A 22,962-nucleotide genomic window follows, 5' to 3' on the forward strand; every position below is an offset into this window, starting at 1 on the left:
TCACCACTCACCTTTCACTCAGATTTTTCAAGCATCGATCATCAACATGGGGCCCCCCGATCATCAACACGGGCCCCCCCCCGATCATCAATGAGACCCCCCCCATCGACGGAAAGTAAGACAAACAAGCACGGGTAAGAAAGGCAACAGGAACTGTAATTTTGCAAGTGGTGCTGCTTGCCCAAAGCTTCCCTCTGACGCGCCCAGGCGGATTCAGGAAGCTGCGTCAAAGGGAAACTTTGGGCAAACTTTGGGCATTATAAGAAGTTTCTGGATATTTGGGAGCCATTGACAAAATTTTGCAAAGAGTGATTGTTGAATCTGGCCCTTGATCATGCACGTCTAGGGTGGGTGGGTGGGAGGGGGGGGCTGGAAAATATTTTTAATTTTTAATTTGAGTGCAATTTTTGAATATGAAGATGGGGGTGATATATGTATTTGTCATGGATTACAATTTTGATTGAATTTAGGTGCTATTATAGTGTAATATGATTGTATAATATTGTTGCACTTATTTTGGGCTTCAAAATGAATAAAGATATTAAAAAAATAAAAAGATGTAAGAGACTATCCCTGCTTGATCTAATCAAAATAACAGGACAAATAGGGTTTGGGGAATTTTTCACAGAGGAATGATAAAACAGACATGGGTACTTTACAAGTGAGTAACAGTTAGGAGTTAAAACCAGCCTCAAAAAAGTGGGCTTTTAATCTTGATTTGAATATTCCAGAGACCGAGCTTGATATACTGACTCAAGCAGTCTGTTCCAGGTATGCGGTGCAGCAAGACAGAAGGGACGGAGTCTGGCGGCAGTAAAGGAGAAGAGTACAGATAAGAGAGACTTACCCGATGAATGGAGTTCCCGGGGAAGAGTATAAGGAGCAATAAGAGAGGAAAGAGACTGAGGAGCTGCAGGGTGAATGCACTTATAAGCCAATAAGAGGAGTTTGAACTGTATGCAGAAATGAATAGGGAGCCAAGGAAGTGACTTGGAGAGGGGTCATGTGAGCATAGCATTCCTTGGCGGAATATAAGTCGTGCAACAGAATTTTGAACAGATTGAAGGGGAGAGAGACGGTTTAGTGGAAGACCAGTAAGAAGAAAGTCGCAGTAATCTAGACGAGAGGTGATAAGAGTGTGGATAAGGGTTTTGATAGTATCCTCAGAAAGAAAAAGTCAGATTTTGGTGATATTATACAGAAAGAAACAAAAGGCTTTAGGAGTCTGTTGGATTTGTGCACAGAAAGAATAATGAGAAGCCAAAGAACACCCCAAGGTTGCGAGCTGACAAGACAGAAAGAGAATGGGGGGAGAGGAGAGGTGGGTTCAGGGGCAGTGGCATAGTAAAGAGGGTGTGTGGGGTACGGTCTGCCCTGGGCACAGTCTTCCTAAGGGCATGGCGGCACCCCTCCTCCTCTCTGCACCCCCCCACCCCCGCTCGCTCGCTCACTCGCCTGCCAGCCCACTCACTCCCCACTCCTCTCCTTGCCACGCAGGCCCTTGCTGTCCCCCATACATTTCTGGCGCTCTCTCTGATGTCACTTCCTGGATCCTTACCCAGGAAGTGACTCAAAGGGAGCCAATACCAACATGGACAGTATGCTGCTCACGCTGAAGAAGTTTAAAAGGTGTGGGGAAAGGGAAGGGCGGGACACGCACAGCAGGGGGGGCAGGGGTGCCACTGTCCCGGGCGCTGCTCACCCTTACATCGGCACTGTTTAGGAGGAAAGAAGATTAGTCTTGACCATATTCAGTTTGAACCATGCTGGTAAAAGTACTCACTAACCCCCAAATTCTATGTATGGTGCTATGAGTTGCGCATGCCCAATTTGAGGGCACAACTTAATTGCACCTGAGATGAAGATGCAGATCATCCAAAACACAGCTGTCAGGTTGATATTTAATCTAAAGAAATCTGATTCTATTTTGGACTATTATCAACGTTTACGTTGGTTGCAGGCTGAGGCCAGAATTTTGTTTGAGTTTGGCTGATATGTTATAAGATGACGAATGGTTTCATTCCAAATTATTTTCCTGATCACTTTCAGTTTGTAGGCAGATTGTGTTCCATTCGAGGTTCCAAATTATTTGAATTTCCATAGTAAAAGGATGTCAATATAAAAGATTTTTGAATCGAATTTTGTCCTATCAGGCGGCCCTTTGGGATTGTAATTTTGGCACATTGATTCTAAGATCCGAGTTGTACCTAAGTTTTAGGAAATCTTTAAAGACCTACTCATTCGAGAAAGTATTTAAATAGGCTAAATTGTATATCGCTGTGAATGTACAGTGTCTTAGCACTGTGAACCGCACAGAATATAAGACAGATGGGGTATGGAAATGATTTGTTATGAGTACGCCCACGCTTTGCCTGCCACATGTCCGGTAGTTTGTCTGGAACAGTTTACGGTATGGCATAGTATGGGGTATAGTATTAGTTAGACTTATTTTTAATAGTAACTCTCAAGCAACCAGAAACTACATTTATCTGGCATCTACCAATCCCCATGGGTGCCAGTTAACCAAGAGTAGAGAATGACATGGTGACAAAATTCATCACCATTCCCGTCCCCGCGGAAACCTTCTCCATGTCATTATTTAAGGAGAGAGTTTAGAATCAGAGTATGAATGAGCCTTGCACTGAAGAATGCTGGTGTAGAAGGACTGAGGTTGAGATAGACACTAGAGAATGACAGTCTCTGGTAACCAGAGCAGATATTGTGATGTCATAATGCCTCATTCCACCGATGCCTAAGAACCAATCATATCAATGATGTCACAATAGCTTTATTATCCTATACTTGGCTCACATAAGAATCAGAATATGAATGGGCACAGCCAACCCAGGTCCTAGGCAGAAACCCAAAGAGTAGCAACATTCCAGAGCTGAGATTGTGATGTCATAATGTCTCATTCCACCAATGTCTAAGTGCCAAACTCATCAGTGATGTCACAATGGCGTCATTATCCTATACTTGGCACACATAAGAATTAGAGTACTGTATGAATGGGCAAAGCCACTGACCTTCAAGCTTTGCATTGAAGAATGCTGGTGTAGAAGGACTGAGGTTGAGGTAGACCAGGGGTAGGGAACTCCAGTCGGGTTTTCAGGATTTCCCCAATGAACATGCATGAGATCTATTTGCATGCACTGCTTTCAATGCATATTCATTGGGGAAATCCTGAAAACCCGACTGGAATACGGCTCTCGAGGACCGGAGTTCCCTACACATGAGGTACCCTACTAGAGAATGACAGTCTCTGGTATCCAGAGCAGATATTGTGATGTCATAATGTCTCATTCCACCAATAAGAGCCAAGCTTATCAGTGATTTCACAATGGCTTCATCCTATATAATAAAACGCTAGCCGTGCATGCACACTCAGACCTGCGTGATCTGTGATCCCTGATCTGTGATCCGTAGGTCCATGGTCAGAATGCGTATGCGGCGGTCAGAATGCGTATGCGGCGGCCAGATCAGGAAAGCACAGCCGGCGACTCCCCCCTCCCGCCCTCACTCACCGCCAAAACCACCACCGCCGAAGCCTCCTCCTTCTCGCCGGCTCACCTGCATTTAAATTGAGAAAAGCGCTGCACCGCGCTAACGCTGGCTTTGCCGTTTTCTGTCCACTGCGGCCCGCCCTCTCTGACTACTTCCTGTTTCCGCTAGGGTTGGCTGCAGTGGATAGAAGACGCTGAAGCCAGTGGTAGCGCGGTGCAGCGCTTTTCTCTCAATTTAAACGCGGCGGCTGGGAAGGGGGCGGCGGGAAATGCTGCTTCTGCACTGGGAAGTGTGTGTGGGGGGGGGGGGAATTGCTGTTTCTGGACAGGGAAGGCCAGAAAATGCTGCTGTTGCACAGGGAAGGGTGGGAAATGCTGCTATATTCTAGCACCCGTTAATGTAACGGGCTTAAACACTAGTTATCTTATAATTGGCTCATATAAGAATCAGAGTATGAATGGGCTCAGCCACTGACCCTCAAGCCTTGCACTGAAGAATGCTGGTGTAGAAGGACTGAGGTTGAGATAGACACTAAAGAATGACACGGGTTTGTTTCCCGCCGTTATCCACAGGGACGGTGATGAATTTTGTCACCGTGTCATTCTCTAACTGAAAGTCTACTGTATTACTGTTGTCTGTTATTTCTACTACTGCTATTGTGCTACTAATCATATGCAACACTGTACATGTACATATAAAAGACTGTCCCTGCTTGAAAAAAACTTACAATTGAGCTGTATATCACCCCCTTCCTCCCCCCCCTACACTAACAAATAGCAGCTATTTGCTTAAAAGTTAGTCCTTGCTTGGGGAAATTTGCCTCAAAGGGTTTTGAGCTGGAGCATAAAGCAGTTCTCTCTAGATATAGATATAACGTTATGAATCTGGAAAGTAAAATGTTTGTAAAGCATTTGAACTGCAGAAGTTTGCGGCGACCCTTTTCCCACAAAGTGGAATTTATTTGGCTGTAAAGTATTTTCCTGAAAGTTTGTTTTGGGTGGTAAGTGCAAGATAAGAGCGGATTCTGGAGAGAGCCAGGACCAGCCCCGTCCTTCTTTTTGTTGGTGGCCTGTGCGACGGTGGAGAAGAAGCCCTGGACCGCCATCCTTCCTCAGCAGCTCACCATTTCCTTCCAGTGATGACCTGACACGCTATTTATTATTTTCTGATTCACAGGCGCACAAAAAGAATGGCAGGAAAGTAGCCCTTTTACCCGGAGGAAATGAAGTACCAGTGAGCAGGAACCTTCAGCTCTTGGAGAAAGGTCAGCATCCCCTTGAGTGTCAGACAATTACTGGTCCTCGGAGACAAGTGAAGTCCTTTCCCCTCCCCCATCTATTAACCTGTAAAGCCTGTTTTTCATAGCTAAAGTAATATCAATGCTGTGTTAGTCCACTTTAAAGATGAATAAAAAATGGAAAATAAGGCGATAGCCTTTTTATTGCACCATCTGGATACATTTTTGTCTAGCTTATAGAAGACAAACCTCCTTCCTCAGACCAGGATAGTGTGAGAAAAAGATTTCAATATCAGAATATATAGGTGAAATATATAAAGACAATTTCTGTGGATGTCTCAGGGAGAAAGGTAGAGGTGGGGCTCGGTTGAGAAACAGGGAGAGATGGATGGGTAATCGGAAGATGACAAAGCAGCCGGTAATAATCATGAGATGCAATATATTATAAAAATTTTAACAAAAATATTTAAATAATGTCATGTGAAGTACCCACCAACCGAAGTGCTTATACATTCAAAAGCATAGGTTGTCACATAGCACACTCACAGACCCTAACCGCCAGGTTCACAAATATAATACAGTACTCCCCCGAAATTCGCGGGAGTTCCGTTCCAGGAGCACCCGCGAATTTAGAAAAACCACGAATGCAGTTTAGGAGCGGACTGGAGGCGGGCGAGAGCTGCAGGGGTGGCAGCAGGTGCTAAAAAAACAATATTTAGGCTGGCAGGCGGTTTGGCTGTGCAGAAGGCTGACGGGGGTGGGTGGGGGGTGGGAAAGGAGGAGGAATCGGCTGTGCAGAAGGCTGATTGGCTGACGCGGAGGAGAGAGGGAGGAATCGGCTGTGCAGAAGGCTGATTGGCGGACCGGGGGGGAGAGGAGGAGGAATTGGCTGTGCAGAAGGCTGATTGGCTGACTGGGGGGGGGGAGAGGAGGAGGAATCAGCTGTGCAGAAGGCTGATTGGAATTGACGGCTGTGCAGAAGGCTGATTTGCGGACTCAGTCATTTCCTGTATTTTCTGTCCGGAAGGGGCAGTCAGAAAATACCGCGAATGACTAACTTCACGATTCATGAACTGTGAATTCGCGGGGGTCTACTGTACTTGAAATTTTTAAAAACTATTTTGCATAAGCAACACTTATCTTTGTTGACTTCTCGCTTGGCAGTAATTCAATTTATAGGTTCTCCCATGCAGTGGCATAGCAAAGGTGAGAGGCGCCTGGGGCAGAGGCACCCCTCCCCTCATCTCCACACCCCCCTGCTCCTTTCACAATTCCCCCTGCCACATGCATGCCCTCCTTCCTTTCCCCCATACCTCTAGTTGTTCACCGCCGTGAGTAACAACTCCAATATGATCCTCATGACATCACTTTCTGTGCATGGCACCCTGAAGTGATGTCAACGGGAGAGCTTACGCGGGCGCGAGGAACACGTTGAAGTTGTTGCTCACAGCAGTGAGCAACTAGAGCTACGGGGAAGAGAAGGGGGATGCACGTGTGGCGAGGGGAGGAGTGGGATGAGGCGGAGAGGATGGAGAGGAGGAGGGGGGCTGGCACCCCTCTAACATGACACCTGGGGAGGACTGCCCCTTGCCTCCCCCTTACTACGCCACTGATCCCATGCCTGAACTTTATCAAAATCCTGACGTTTGTCCCATTTAGCACCCCTCGACTCAAGTATCGCTATCACACTTTACTAAAGATTAGCATGCGCTAAAATGCTAAGGCACTCATGATATTCTACGGATGCCTTATCATTTAGCGTGCGCTAATCTTTAGAAAATGTCTGTTATTTCCATAAAGATTTGCTTTTTTTGACCAGGATATTCAGATTTTGCAATGCACTTATTTAAAATGTGAAAACACTGAATTTTCATCTTTTCATTCTTATAAAGTCATAAAAAGCAACATATCAATCACAATTAACATGTATTTCTATTGAAGTTATACAAAGATGACCACAGAAGATTTAGAAGTGAGTAGTTTTTTGAGACTTGCGATTACACTGTAAGTCACTTAAGAACATAAGAATTGCCACTGCTGGGTCAGACCCGTGGTCCATTGTGCCCAGCAGTGCGCTCACGTGGCGGCCTCTGGTCAAAGACCAGTGCCGTAACTGAGACTAGCCCTACCTGCATTCGTTCTGGTTCAGCAGAAACTTGTCTTACTTTGTCTTGAATCTTTGGAGGGTGTTTTCCCCTATGACACACACCGGAAGAGCGTTCCAGTTTTCCACCACTCTCTGGGTGAAGAAGAACTTCCTTATGTTCGTACAGAATCTATCCCCTTTCAATTTTAGAGGGTGCCCATTCTCCCTACCTTGGAGAGAGTAAACAACCTGCTCTTATCTACTAAGTCTATTCCATTCAGTACCTTGATCATGTCCCCTCTCAATCTCACAAATCAGCCCCCAGATGTAGTCTCCCATCATGTTCTTTGTTTATTGTCCTTGGTAGCGGTGTTCAAAATCCAGTATATCCTAGTGGAAGTGCTCACCTTGCTTTTCTGAGTATACTCCCATGTTCTCCTTGAATGTCTCAAGATGAGCATCAAGGGCATGGACTTTGAGAGTCATTCTATAGACCATTTTACTGTTATTCTTCACCAGATTCTCAATTATCTTCATGTAGTTTTTGACCTTGTGATTGCCCAGGAAACCTCGAACCACTGCAACAAAGCTGTTCCAAGCCGCTTTCTCCTTCCTAGTTAGCTTCGTGGGAAACTCTTTGCACTCCAAGATTTTCTTTAACTGTGGTCTGACGAAGACACCAGCCTTGATCTTTGCCTCAGATAGATTAGGGAAGATTCTTGAAGGTACTTGAAGACTGCTGAATCCTTATCTAGAGCTCAATTTGATGTGCAGTGGTGGCATCAGCACCTTTTAGGGGCCCACCAGTGGTTGCATAGAAACATGATGGCAAATAAAGACCAAATGGCCCATCCAGTCTGCCCATCCGCGGCATCCACTATCCCCTCCTCTCCCTAAGAGATCTCACATTCAGACAGTCTTTTATCTTCACCACCTCTAGTGGGAGTCTATTGCACAGAGAATTTGTTCCACTGTGCCTTTGGTAGTGTCCCTTTGTGTACTTGCTGTCCCAAAGGCACAGATAGCAGGGAAACTAGGTAAAACCGCCTTGGAAACCCATTAGGAATGATACCATTTTGAAGTCTCTGATGACCTCCCGGTTATACTCTTCATATTTCAAGGTGCCTGGTAAGGTCTTGATGTTATTGTAATCCTCTTTGAAGCACACTGAGTAGGCCAATAGAAGAGATGGGTACTTGTTCCCATTATGGAGCAGCACAGCTTTGATGCTCCTGGATGAGCTGTGAAGAGATGCCACTCTTTCGGATTACAGGCGATTCCAATTGCCTCAGACTGGTCACATTGTGGCAGAAGCAGAATCCATCTCGATGGGTGAAGAAGGTGGAAAAAGCCTGGTGAGGCTTCCTTTGATCTGTGACGTGCACATTTTCATCCATCAAGTTCCACTGCTTGAGACTAGACGTCAAAAGCTCGGCACTGGTCTTGGTGAGCCAAGATTTCTGATCAAATAGTTGAGGTCTTTTTGGTTTGGATAGTATGAGTTTCTCTCATCAGCTGCACCACTGATATTGTAAAACTGGATCTACACTATCTCCCCCACTCTCTGACTTGCTGCTCCCTTCTGAATACAGCTGCTCTCTTTTTGGGGGAGTGGGTATGGGGAGCAGCTCCTGATTGGTAAGGCCTAACTTTAGTACAGGAAGAGGCGGACGGAGCATACAGCGAGTGATTTCTTTCACTCGCCGGCGCTCCGGCTGCCCTCTCCAGCCCGGTCATTTGTGGTCAGAAAATACCACGAATGACTGGGACCGCAAATTCGCAGGGGAGCACTGTATTTATATGTATGAAATTCACTTAAAGCACTTTTGCGTTATTGCACTTTACACATGTATTTGCCTGTGATGGTGTGGGCGTGGCTTGCAAAACAACCTGCCGATTGATTTAAGCTTGGACTTCTGCTGCAGCAGTTGCCACTATAGCTTAACAATCACACTGAGGATACACACACTCATTTATTAAGTAGTAGTGATTCATTGTTGGATATGTGGTATATATCTCCAGGGGACCTCAACCTTTCTGAAGTACTCTTTTGAGAGATATTTTGTGAAGTACTTGATTGGGTTTTTACCAGTCAATTTATAGAATAGGGGGCGTAATAAATCTGTTACCCACGTAACTGCTAATTAGCACTTGTTAGTATCAATTATTGGCATTTACTGCCAATTACCGTATTTTCACGCATATAACGCGCGCGTTATACAAGATTTTACAAACCGCGCATAACCATGCGCGTTATATGCGTGAGCGCGTTATACAATTGTTTTCTGTCTTGCTGGTGCCCTCCTCCATCTTCCTGCAGCGTTCGCTGAAAGCCGCAGTAGCGGCTTCCATGCGCCTCCTGCGGCTGGGAAGCGTTCGTGACATCAGAGGAACACTTCTGGGTCAGCCGCAAGAGGCACATAGGATCCGCTGCCCGCGGCTTTCAGCGAACAATGCAGGAAGATGGAGGAGGGCGCCAGCAAGACAGAAAACACCGCATCACAATAGAATAGGCATTACAATAGAAAACCTGGGAAACAAAATGAGGAGCATGCGCGGTATACGCGTGGGCGCGCTATACCAAAATTTTCTTACATATATTCCTTGTTCCCGCGCGCTATACCCGTGTGCACGTTGCACCCGTGTGCGCGTTATATGCGTGAAAATACGGTAGTTAATTATGTTAACTGTGCAACTGGTCCTATTTTAAAACTACGCCCAAATTGCATGCCTACCTTTGAATGCCAGTAATAGAATTTGGGGTTAGCTTGTAAGCTCTTCTGGGAAGGGACCTTATGTGCTTGAACACTTATCATTGTAGAGCACTGCCTATGTGCAGCCTTATCGAGATTTTCTTAAGGAAATCTGAAATAGAAATGGGTACATGCAGTGAACTAAAACCAAGACTTGTCTGTTTCTTAGGCTACGATCACACCATACTCTCTGCTTTCATTCCTTGAATTAGGGTTTCAGCTTGGGACTCTGGGTGGATTAGAAAGATATTGTCACGGCCTGGGAAAGCATTGCAAGGGGGGAGGAAATCCCCCTCAATTCAGACCCTGTTTAAAGAACATAAGAACATAAGAAGTTGCCTCCGCTGGGGCAGACCAGAGGTCCATCCTGCCCAGTGGTCCGCTCTCGCGGTGGCCCATCAGGCCTAATTGCCTGAACAGTGTCCCTGACTAATTTTGTAACTGCCTCTAATCCTATCCCTAATACCTACCTCTACTTCTATCTGTACCCCTCAATCCCTTTGTCCTCCAGGTACCTGTCCAGACCCTCTTTGAAGCCTTGTAGCATAGCCTTCATTTTGGAATCAACTCACTCCTGACATTAGGGCAAATGATAACCTACTGACCTTCCAGAAGCAGTCTTTTCATGGACCAGATCAATTCTGGTCTCAAACTTTGACAGACCTTGCTTCAACATATTTTACCCCAGAACACCTGTGCCTGCGAACCAGCTCTTCTACCGTTCACTGCAGATATGTTAATACCCATTCGTGACTCTATGGTTTCATTTTCTTAGATTCTGCAAAGCATGTGTTCTTAGTCACATTCTCTATAAATTGTAAGTTATTGATTCTAGAGCTTTGTGTTTTGATCCTGTAGTATGTTATTGACTCTGTAATGTACGTATTTCTGTTCCTGAAAACTTTGTGTATGTATCCTTGCAACCCGTTCTGGGCTCCTGGGGAGGACGGGCTATAAAAATGAATAAATAAATAAATTTGCGTTTCTTTATTTGCAGAAAGAAAGGAAGAGGAAAGCCACTTGGAGTAGCAGACCCAGCCAGCAGCGCTTATCGGCAAAGGGGAGCACAGAAAGAGCTGTAAGGATGGGCCGCTTCCTCTGACACACTCTGAACGGGGGAGCCAGGAAATTAGGCAGTAGAATATGTGTATGGGAGCCTGCATCCTGTGCGTACGCAGGAGAGGAAACTTTGAAGGAAAAAGGCCACAGATGTCAGCTATTTCTGTGCTGGAGCTCTCTAGGACTGGCAGCAGCTCCAGGCTTTAATCCTATCACAAGGAGAAATGAGGCAGGAGTGAGGCACAAGAGATTTTAAAAAAGGAAATGTTTTGGTTTGGGACCCAGTCCAATATTTGACTTAGGCCCTCTTGTATTAAACTGCGCTAGCAGTTTTTAGCATGGTGAGCCGCGCTGAATGGCCTGCGCTGCTCCAGACGCTCCTAGAGTTCCTAAGAGCACCGGGAGCAGCGCAGGCCATTCAGTGTGGCTCCCTGCGCTAGAAACTGCTAGCGCAGTTTAATAGAAGAGGGGGGTTAGTGTTTCTTTGGGATTCTAGCTCGACTGGGACCAAGGCTGGGATCTGGCAGCAGGAGCCTTCATTCACAAGTACCTGGAGATTTTTCCTCCCTGTTCTCAGAGATGCCAAGTCACCCAGTTCTAGGATGGAGCTTTTGGGACAGTCCTGGATTTCTGACTATCCCATGCTGGTGCATTATGGGACCTGCTGCTCTGATTTCAGTGGGCAAAATTGGGCACTACAAATCCCACACTGCAATGGAATTTAAGTTCAAAATCAGAAATGGCCATAAGGTCTCCAGCTGGGTAACTTGACATCTCTGTGTTTTATCTATATATTTATATATCTATATCACATTTTAATTGTCCAGCCCTGCAATGATCTTCAGCTGAGGGCCGTATACCAGAGCTGATTCAAACTCCTGCAGTCATAGGTCTAACTCCAATAATATTATAGATCCCCCTGTCTCTGAATCCACCACCAACCATAAAACAGCATTTCTCCACAGAGGGCTCAGAGCCGCCGCAGTGATCTGCAATGGCTGTCTGCTGCCGACCCCAAAGCATGTTCTCTGCTTACATCCCGCCCCCTTCTGACAGAAATATATAATGCGTCTGAATGTAACTTACTTGGTGCTACCATTGAAAAAGGTGTGGGTGAAATCCAAATTAATGAATGCATAAAATAACTGCCTGCTTCCACAAGGAAGAGAACAGGCTCTGAGGTTGGCAGCAGATGGCCTTTGTGAATTGCTGCAGCTGCTTTGAGCCCTCTACAGAGGAATCACTGTTCTAAAGTGGGAAGGGGGTGTTGGAGATATAGACATACAAGGGAGGAGTGCCTAGAAGTACAGGGCCCTTTGCAGCCCCCCACCCCATAACCCTTGATTAAGGCCAGCCCTATTCACAGAATATACCTGCCATGATGAACTAATAGTCTGTGGGTGCCTGAGGCAATGGAGAACAATGAGTTGTCCAAAGTGTGTTTGTTACTGGCAGAAGGGAAGATTGAACCCTGGCTTTGTTAGTCTCAGCCCTTTGCTTTAACCACTAGGCCACTTCCCTTCCCATTCAGCTACCGCATGATAACTGGGGTCCTCTCTTCCTCCCCCCTCTCCCACCACCTATGGGACTGTGAGCACATCTTCCACAGGATCCCCAAGTGGCCTGGGGAACAGAAGACCTAACCTGGGAATTGAATCTGTCCTTCACCCTCTGCTATTTCTAATATCACACTAAACAGGATGAAGAAAGCTGAACCAGACTGGTAGGTCGGTAAAGTAGCAGAGACACAGAAGCACCTGGATTCAGTCCCTGGGTTGATCTGGGTTAGAGGTGCTCTGAAAGGATATCATATGTAGTTCTTGGTGGGGTAGAGGATCCAGCCCTAGCATGGCACATTTAGGGGCAAATTCTGTAAAGGGCATCTAACTGTGGACCGTCCAGTGACTTAGGTGTCCAAATAAAGTGGATAATAAGCCCAATTATTAGTTTTAACAAGCAGTAATTGGAACTTTGACATCCAAACACTGGATGCAATTCTACAAATCGACGTCCACAATTTCATGGACATCCATCGGAAAAAGCTGCACCTAAAAATAGTTGTGGGCATGACGTAGGCATGGCATGGGAGTGGCTTCGATGTGGACATCCATTTACAGAATTGCATGCCGTTGAGCATGCTAATGTGTCTACTTTTGGGTGTTAGGTGGATGAGAGTTAGGTAGATGCGACTTGGACGTCACATAGGCGTGCCATAGGCGTTTGTTTATAGGTAAACGGGGCTTTTATTTTTGGGGTGTAGAGGACTCCAGGTTGATATTAAGGCCAAAATAAGTTTAATAATACATTACTTAAGCAAAGCATTTCTGGGTGCCCTCCAGCTGCAGCTCCGAGATTAGTGTGCCATAATTTAAAAAGTTTGCGACACACTGGTTTAGGAAATTTTTACAACTTCGTACTTTTCAAGTTAAAGTTGGGGGATGTACTGTGAAATATGGAGTCTCCCAGGGAAACCCTGATATTACCATGGTATTTCCTCTGACCTCTGTTTCTCCATTCAATGTTTCAAAGATAGAAAAGATCTTGCTAATCATAGATGAGTGGATGATAAATTTTAAATTAAAACTAAACAGAAAAAACTTGAATTTTCTTAGCCTCAAACAGTAATTTTAAAGATGAAAAACTATCTTTAAATACAATGCAATACAATCTTTATTTATATACCGCCAATACCTCAAGGAAGTTCACAGCAGTTTACATAAAACAAATGAGTTAATACAAAAATTGTGAATTGGTTATCCTACAATTATAACTTCGTAAGTACAAATTCCTCAAAATAATAGGTCTTCATGTCTTTTTTAAAACTCTTAAAGTTAATTTATGGAATCATCTGAATAGGTAGAGTTTTCCATAGTTTAACCGCTTGATAAGCCCAGGTTAAAACTAAACTAAAGCTTAACTTTGTATACCGAGTCATCATTCTGAGAAGGCTCAACTCGGTTTAAAGCAATTAAATAAACAGAATGATTTACAAATGATAAATAGAAGATAATAGCAAAATTTCAAAAGAATTAGTTTTCAAAATGTTTGGCAAATAGAGTAGTTTTTAAAGAGTTACGGAAAAATTGGAATGAACTGGAACTCCTTTAAAAAAATTCTGGTATATTTTATATTTTTAATAAGGTGTGATCCTATCACTCTTCTTCAATCTGAAAATTAATTACTCCGTTTCTACCACTACATTTTAGGAGTACAGTTAAACCAGAACTTATCCATGTCCTCTCAAGTGAACCTAGTGGTATGAAAAGGGTTTGCAATGTTATGGAAGCTGAAGTCACTACGTTCATATTTTGATTCCTACTCTTATCAATTATATTAGCATAGTCCCTTGTTTTCAGCATTTTTAATTATTGCAATGTTGTATATTTAACAGCCTCTCAGATTTTCAAAAAAAATGCAGATAATTCAAAACACAGCAGTACACTTGATATTTAATTTAAAAAAAAATGAGTGTCTTTCTTCATATTACGAAAAGCTTCACTGGCTTCCAGTCCAAGGTAGGGTATTACACTTCTCCCTCCGTATTCGCTGTGATAGGGGATTAACAGACCCGTGAATACAGAAAAACCGCAAATAACTTTTTCATATGCTATTCGTTGTTTCTATTAAAAACCATCATGAATATGGTGAAATCGTGAATAACATGATGGCCTGTTCCTGAAGGAGAGGCAAAACACGGTGAAGAAAGTGCAGGGAATCAGTGATTTTCTCTGTAAATGCTTGTAATCAGTGATTTCTCTATGCAAGCTGATGTCATTTGGGGGGAGGAGCCAGCAAGCTAAAAACCGTGAATAATTGAAACCGCGATTGCTGAAACCGCGAATACGGAGGGAGAATTGTATTCAAACTGGGTTGCATTCATTACTAAAAGCCATGTTTGGGTTAGTCCCTCCTTACTTTTATGATCATTTTTCTTTTTCTTTGTCGAATCATTCTTTGTGTGGAGCTTCTTACTTTGGTTTTCCTTCTGTCAAGGAATGCAAGTACAAGACATTTATTACATGTTTAGTTTCATATTGAGCTGCCTCATGGGCTTCAACATTTCAACCATTAATTTTAACTTCTTCTTCTTATATGCATGTTAGAAGATTATTAAAAACTTTTGTAGAGTAAATTTGGAAAGTGAAATTTGTTAGTTTGCTAATTGCGTAACTTCACTGTTATGTTCAGTTTTCATCTTTTGGAAATCGCAAAGAACTGCGAGGTATCTGTGTTCCATGAATTCCATTTTATGTTATGTTGTCTTCCTTTCACTGTCACCCCCAGGCTCAAAAAGAGAAACTTTAGGCACGGTTAAAAGCAGGTGTTACTGTGGGAAGGAGCGCATCACAGACATTGCTTCAAGGGAGCTGAGGCCATGATGGAGACACTGGTCAAGATAAGTGAGGTATGCAAAGGGGCCAATTATTGCATCTAAGCAACAAACAGACCAGGATCATATGTGTACATTGGACACATATGGACAGGTATTGTATTGGATTTAGCTCACACCTTTCCAAGGTGAGTTACATTCAGGTAATGTAGGCATTGCCTGGTCCCTGGAGGGCTTATAGTCTAAGATGTCAGTATTCAAAGTGATGTAAATGACTAGAAATGGCCACTTAACTCACTGATCTGAGGCTAACTGGGCATATTCAGTGGTATATATGTATATATATATATATATATATATATAAGCTCCCTCCAACTCTTCCGCAAACACCTAAAAACCTGGCTATTCTCAAAACTGTAACACTTCCCCCCTCTTAGGCCTCTCACCTTCCCCCTTTACACCTAACTCTTTAATCTCTCCACTGTAGTTCCTCTCTCGTCTTTCTTACTGTAAACCTTGCCGAGCTCCGCATTCGTGGAGATGGTGCGGTATATAAACCCAAGGTTTAGTTTAGTTTAGTTTAGTTTAGATAGTGCCACTGAAAATGTCTGGTTGATGCCTAAGTTGAAACCAACTACATTGAGGGGGGGGGGAGTCATCACTTAGCCAGTTAAGTCTCCCATGGTCTCACCAAAGTGGATAAGTCACCCACTGAGCTTCCCCAGCCCCAACCTGAATTTTTCCTCTCTCCCATTGCCACTCCTTCTCAGCGCTGCAGCAGAGGTGGCAATGGCAAAAGCAGCTGCAAGACAGCGCACACCGTTCCTAGAAGTAGTATTAGGCAGCCTAAAGCACCCTTGGAGGTGCGATTCATGCGAAGATAGGCACCAAAAATGTAGACCCAGAAAATCCTGGCCCACAATTCTGACACCTGTCTTTCACACTGGCGCAGTTCTGAAACCGGTGCTGATGCGTGATTGGCACACGATCGACAGCCGCTTTTAAGGCGGCCACCCATATTGGCACCAGTTCGAGAATCCGAGCCAAAATGTTTGCAAAGGTGAAACTGGTGACAACAATTTTTTTTTTTTTTGGTTTAAATTTTCTTTTATTAAGAAAAGAAGAATACAAAGAAGTAAACCACAATCTGAATACAAAGAACCAGGAACAAATCAAAACACAAGACAAAAGGGTCTTTCGCGTGGTTTCTGCGCGGAGACAAAAGATACTCATCAAAAGCCAAGAATAACCCACCCCCCCAACCCCCCCAACCCCACCCCTCACCCCCCAAGCACTCCAGTGTCAGAAATTCAGAAGAGCACTTCGGGCACCTGGAGACAAATTGTCCCAGACCGGAGCCCAAACCGCTCGGAATTTCCTCCATTGACCAGGGCCACTTTTCTTAGTATCCAAATGTGACAAAACTCGTGTTATTGAGCTTCGAGAAACTGGCAAGTCTTCCAGCAGGGTGCCTGTGCCTGACGAAGCAAAGGTGAAACAGGCAAGGCCAGTAGAACGTTGGACACCCAAATCAAGCTGGATCTTCCACACGCAATTAGAACTTTTAAAAACTGTTCGTATGATGTAAAAACCATTAGCATGTTGGACATTGGAAGATGTTTAAATGTAATGCGATGTCCAAAGGAAGGTTTTTCTTAATGATGGCTCAGTGGAGTAGAGCTTCGGCATGAAACACTCAATAGCCTGACTCCTGCGAACACTAGAAGTCTTTTCCTTCCTCCGTATGGGGAGTTGTAATTAGTGTATCAAATTTGAATATTTTTTGGGGGTGGTAGTTAGGGTTATCATTTTTTTGCCTACTTTTGGGGAGATATACAATGTTATTCTGTGATGATCAATATATCTCTACTTATTATTATCACAGCTCTTATGGATAAATACTAATAAATATAATATTATTTTTATAGTGAAGTGTTCAGACCAATACCCGTGAATTCTGTGTTCTCACCGAACTGGGGTACTTTGGGACCATCATAACACTTCTCTTGTCCCTTTGCCAGCCTCCTTTATATATTTATATCTCTTTCAATGAATCTTATAGTGTATACTTATATAGAACATCAAAATACACTTATCTTGATGATTACTTCTTAAGGTCTGGCCTCTTTCTCCTTAGTATCCAGCTTCGGTGAGATTAAAGTGCTTTATTCTTAAAGTGCTTGTGCAAATAGTGCTTAAAATTGAACTAAAGCCCGGCCCCCCGACTCGAGTTTCGGGTCCTTCGTCAGGAGGGGTCCCTGTTAAAAACACAAGTTTAATTAAAACCTAATTAAAACTTATAAATCTACACGGTACTCAATCTATATACATTAATTTGAAATTCTCTTTACTTGTCTCTTGGACTTAACTTGTTAAATTCACACTTTTTAACGTACCTATTCGGCTTACTTCTTCTGGGTGACCTACGAAAAGAACACGCTAAGGATTTACTTTTTGCTTGTCTTTTATATCCTCCATATTGTTTTTTAGTCCCTCCCCCCTATAGTCGCTGAATTCCAACCGGAAGTGACGTATCGATCTTATTCTACGATTACAAATTTAGCCATTCTGTTTCTGAATTAAGACCATATGGATGCATAGTATTTTTATTGAAGATGAGTCGTTGTTCTTTCTGCAGCAAGCTCTTTGTGATATCTCCTTCTTGAATATCTAAATGTATTAAGACCGTATATTTTAGGTCCTCCAGAGAGTGCGATTTTTGTAGCCAATGGGCTACTAATGGGGCTGTAATTCTTTCTTTTCTAATATTACTCAGATGTTCAATTATTCTTGTTTTTATCATTCGACTGGTCTGACCAATATATGGGAGGCCACATGGACACACTATGTAATACACTACTCCCTTTGACTCACAATTCGTATCTGTTGATAATACGAATTTTTCTTTGGAGGCTGGAAATAACACAAAGGTTTGCTGCAGAACATATTTACATAAGCGACAATGTCCACATGGTTTATGTGGAGGCAAAGAGTTGTTTTTGAATTTCTTATTACCCTTCTTGTATTTCAACATTTCCCCCAGGTTCTGGGCTCTTGAAAAAGCAAATTTCGGTTTTTCTGTTAAAGCTGGATAATATTGGACTATAGGCCTTAATACATTTAGATATTCAAGAAGGAGATATCACAAAGAGCTTGCTGCAGAAAGAACAACGACTCATCTTCAATAAAAATACTATGCATCCATATGGTCTTAATTCAGAAACAGAATGGCTAAATTTGTAATCGTAGAATAAGATCGATACGTCACTTCCGGTTGGAATTCAGCGACTATAGGGGGGAGGGACTAAAAAACAATATGGAGGATATAAAAGACAAGCAAAAAGTAAATCCTTAGCGTGTTCTTTTCGTAGGTCACCCAGAAGAAGTAAGCCGAATAGGTACGTTAAAAAGTGTGAATTTAACAAGTTAAGTCCAAGAGACAAGTAAAGAGAATTTCAAATTAATGTATATAGATTGAGTACCGTGTAGATTTATAAGTTTTAATTAGGTTTTAATTAAACTTGTGTTTTTAACAGGGACCCCTCCTGACGAAGGACCCGAAACTCGAGTCGGGGGGCCGGGCTTTAGTTCAATTTTAAGCACTATTTGCACAAGCACTTTAAGAATAAAGCACTTTAATCTCACCGAAGCTGGATACTAAGGAGAAAGAGGCCAGACCTTAAGAAGTAATCATCAAGATAAGTGTATTTTGATGTTCTATATAAGTATAAACTATAAGATTCATTGAAAGAGATATAAATATATAAAGGAGGCTGGCAAAGGGACAAGAGAAGTGTTATGATGGTCCCAAAGTACCCCAGTTCGGTGAGAACACAGAATTCACGGGTATTGGTCTGAACACTTCACTATAAAAATAATATTATATTTATTAGTATTTATCCATAAGAGCTGTGATAATAATAAGTAGAGTTAGGGTTATCAGACATCCGGATTTTCCCAGACATGTCCTCCTTTTAAAATCATGTCCGGGGGGGAGGGGGGGGGTTCCGGATGGATTTTCAAAACCTGGCACTTTGTCCAGGTTTTGAAAAGCTTCCCGACATAATCGCATCAGGAAGGGGTATCCACGCATGCGTGGATGCAACATGGTGACATCACATGCATGTGATGTCATTGCATTATTACATTTCATTAGTGATTTCTATTCCATCATTACCTTGTGGTTCAAGATGGATTACATTATTACAGCATTACATATTACATATGAGGTATTAGGTCTTTTGGAGATACATAAGAAGTAGTCTTGAAATTTACTAAGATGGTAAGGATCAGGGAGTGTTGCAGGTGGTGCTTGGGTCAAGTCTGGTTGTGTTTAATGTCTTTTTTTTGAATAGTAGGGTTTTTGTTTTTCTTTTGAAGGTTTTAAAGTCTGCACATGTGCGGATGCCATCTGGGGGCAGGGCAGGAAAGGCAGAACTGGGCAGGCCTGGGGGCGTGGCCATGGGTACGGATTTTCCCAAAGGAAAATCTGGTAATAGCCCCTAGCAAAATGCGCAAGCAAATCCAAATTGTTCCCAATTAGTGCAGACAATTTATTTATTTATTTATTTATTTGATTTTTAGCCCGTCCTCCCAAAGGAGCCCAGAACGGGTTACAAAGTACATCCATAATAATCCAGACAGAGCAGAAATGACAGTTTACATAAATTACAATATAGACGTGACAATAAAACATATGTACTAAGTAGCATCTGGTGAGATTAAGTGATATAGGTGCGTTGACTGGGTGGCATTTCAGGGTGAATGACTTTAAGGCGCTGGGTTATTAAAGAGGAGGGTTTTCACGGCCTTCCTGAAATTCCAAAGTCAGCTCCCAATTATAGGCGCTAATTGGCTCACTAATTAAATGCATGTGCAAACTGGGCTCAGGCCCAAACTTGTGCGTGCAGTTTTGAGCACCACATATGGAATCCAGCGGATAACGCTAGCCGCGCATTCAGCAGTGTTCTGCAACTTATGTGCATAAATGTAGGGGGTATCCATGGGGGAGGGGCATGGGCAGCTCCAACATTTACATATGTAACTTACAGACCACTGTTAATTGTGTACTAAAGTAGGGAGAACGAGAGGGCACTCTCCAAAATTGAAAGGGGATAGATTCTGTACAAACATTTTTTGAGACCACGATGGGAGCTCACTGCAGTCATTTCCTATTGGCGATCTACACGGGGCAGGAGCGTAGGAAGTTCGCTCCTGCCCCAAAAGCCAGCTAGACCAGTGGTTCCCAACCCTGTCCTGGAAGACCACCAGGCCAATCAGGTTTTCAGGATAGCCCTAATGAATATGCATGGAGAAGATTTGCATGCCTGTCAGTTCCATTATATGCTAATTTCTTTCATGCATATTTATTAGGGCTAGCTTGAAAACCCGATTGGCCTGGTGGTCTTCCAGGACAGGGTTGGGAACCACTGGTCTAGCTGGCTTTTGGGGCAGGAACGAACTTCCTACGCTCCTGCCCCGTGTAGATCGCCAAGAGGAAATGACTGCCGTGAGCTCCCATCGTGGTCTCAAAATAAAACATAAACATAAAACAAATGAAAAGAATCAAACCACTGCTCTAATATCACTTCCTGGCCCCACAACCCAGAAGTGACTTCAGAGGGGAGCCAGGCCAGAGAAGTTGCTTGCGCTGGTGAAGATTTAAAGAGGTACCGAGGGGGAGGGGAGGTAAGGAAAAGAGGGTGCGAGCATCGCAGGGGGGCGGAGAGGTGCTGGCCCTCACCAAGGCAGCGCCTGGGGTATTTTGCCCCCCCCCCCTGCCAGCCAAGTTCAGCAGCCAAATTGGGCCGCATAAATAGCATCCTATCTTTGGCCACTATTAACTTAACTAGCCAGCGCTGAATATTGATTTAGCTGGTTAAACTTGTGCTGGACAACTCTCCTCCCCCTCCCCCCCAGATATTCAGTGCTGGTCACCGGAATTGACCTGGCATTGAGTATTCGGGCTCACCACTGACTGTGGGACTTAGCTGGGCTGCCTCCCAGGGTCTGAATATCGGCCCCCCTGAATTATACCAGGTCAGTGGAGGACACCTAAACGTACACTAAGGGGTAAATATTCAGCCGGCAGCAATGTTATTCACCGATATTCAGCGCCAGGCCATATCTGGGCTTGAGCACTGAATACTGATTTATTCGGAACTTAACCGGCCACGGGTTGCGATCTAAAAATAGGACTGTGTTTTGTGCAGTTCCATTTATGTGGTTACCCTGGCTAGTTAAGTGCGGGATATTGGCACTTAACCGGCCGAATGCTGACTCCGTTCTCAGAATAGCCAGATTTCACTTGAGGGCTAAAAATGAGTAGATAGCCCTAAAACAAGCAATTTCACCCTTTATTTGGCATTGTTCCTCTCGTTCAACGTCAAGTTATGTAAAGCGGCCGTTTCTGGCCAGTTAAATTGGTTTAAATATTGACCAGTAATATTCTGTGTTATTGGGACGCCTAAATGGAGCCGCCCTATTGAATTGCCCCCGTTATGCTTAGAAACATATGAGAAAAATGGCATTAGATAACGACCGTATGGCCTATCCAGACCATTCATGCCATCTACTACTATCCCTTCCTCTTCCTTAGAGATGCTATGGTACTTCTCCCAAATTTTCTTGAACTCAGCTACAGTCTTTGCCTTCACCACCTCCACTGAGAGGTTGTTCCACAGATTCACCACCCTTTCCTTGCAGTACTTCAGTTTATTTCTGAGCCTTTCCCTAGTTATGATAGTGTGGGGTTTGGAAATGCTAAATATTTGCTTCTGTCTGTCTGTAGGTGTTTTTTATCTGAATGAATCTCCTATCTTTCCTTTTCTTTGCTGAAAGCAAATTACAATGTAAACATTGCATTAAAAATCAAAATAAAACATAAACATAAAACAAATGATAAGAATCAAACAATGTAAATATTATGAACACAGAGCAATCAAATAATCAGATCTGAGATCACATCTCTTATTAGGCAACTAGACTTCCAGAGGTTTGACTTTAATTATTTCTCCATGGGAGTCACAATCCTCTGCTTGATTCCTGTGGGAATGAGTCTTTTATATACAGATTTTTTTTGTGTGTGTGTATATATACCGTATTTCCCCGAAAATAAGGCACTGTCTTATATTAATTTTGGGCCCCTAAAAGGCACTAGGTCTTATTTTTGGGGTACGGCTTATTTTTTTTCATGTACAATGATCATCTCTGCCTTCCTCTCCTCCACCCCAATTCTTCCTATTTCCTTTCTGTCTCCCACATGTGCATCTTTCCTCCCCTTTCACCCATCCCTTGTGCAGTATCTTTCTATCTCTCCCTCCCATCACTTGCGCAGTAGAACCCTTGTAGCTTCTATCCCCCCTCCCCATCCCCCCGCGTGTTCACCCCCCCTCCGCACCCCCCCTCCCCCCCGCTGACCCTTCCATCTTTCCCCTGCCAACCACGAGACCAAAACACCATGTAACAAACGCAACGTCGGTGGCAATCTAAGACAGGCTGCTTCATGCTTCACAGCCTTCTCTCGTCGGGGCGTTCATGTGCCACATTGCTGATGACATCATCAGTGATGCAGCAGAGGAACAACCGCAAAGCAGCCTGACTAGATTGCTGCTGATGTTGCGTTTCTTACAAGGTATTTCGGTCTTGCGGTTGGCGAGGGAGAGATGGAAGAGTCAGGGGGGGGGATACGCGGTGGCAGGTGGAGAGGCGGGGGAAGTCCTGCTGCCGGCAACAAGGGCTTATTTTCGGGGGTAGGGCTTATATTAAGACTTACCTCGAAAATCACGCTAGGGCTTATTTTCGGCGTAAGTCTTATTTTTGGGGAAACATGATATATATACACAAACAAAAAAAACACGGTAAATATATACAAACAGTACATATATACACACACAAAAATCTTTTATATACAGTATATACTTTATACATATTCTACATCCTGTATATATATAATGTACCAGAAGCCAGTGTAATTGTTTCAGTAGAGGCTTTG

The 22,962-nt window shown here is 43.6% G+C and overlaps 1 protein-coding gene across 3 annotated transcripts in view; it reads left to right on the plus strand.

The window, feature by feature from the left end:
- The window catches only part of PRX (periaxin), a 144,767-nt gene that overhangs the window by 67,814 nt on the left and 53,991 nt on the right, over positions 1-22,962 (plus strand). The window contains exons 2-4 of one of the 3 annotated variants that reach the window (XM_033954224.1): positions 4,681-4,768; positions 10,578-10,658; positions 14,924-15,044. In XM_033954224.1, the coding sequence (XP_033810115.1) occupies positions 15,015-15,044 (30 nt within the window). In that variant the 5' untranslated portion in view covers positions 4,681-4,768; positions 10,578-10,658; positions 14,924-15,014. The remainder of the gene's footprint in view (positions 1-4,680; positions 4,769-10,577; positions 10,659-14,923; positions 15,045-22,962) is intronic. The other 2 variants (XM_033954227.1, XM_033954226.1) reach the window with 2 other exon arrangements.

Source organism: Geotrypetes seraphini, chromosome 8, assembly GCF_902459505.1.
Source record: "Geotrypetes seraphini chromosome 8, aGeoSer1.1, whole genome shotgun sequence".
Classification (NCBI taxonomy): domain Eukaryota; kingdom Metazoa; phylum Chordata; class Amphibia; order Gymnophiona; family Dermophiidae; genus Geotrypetes; species Geotrypetes seraphini.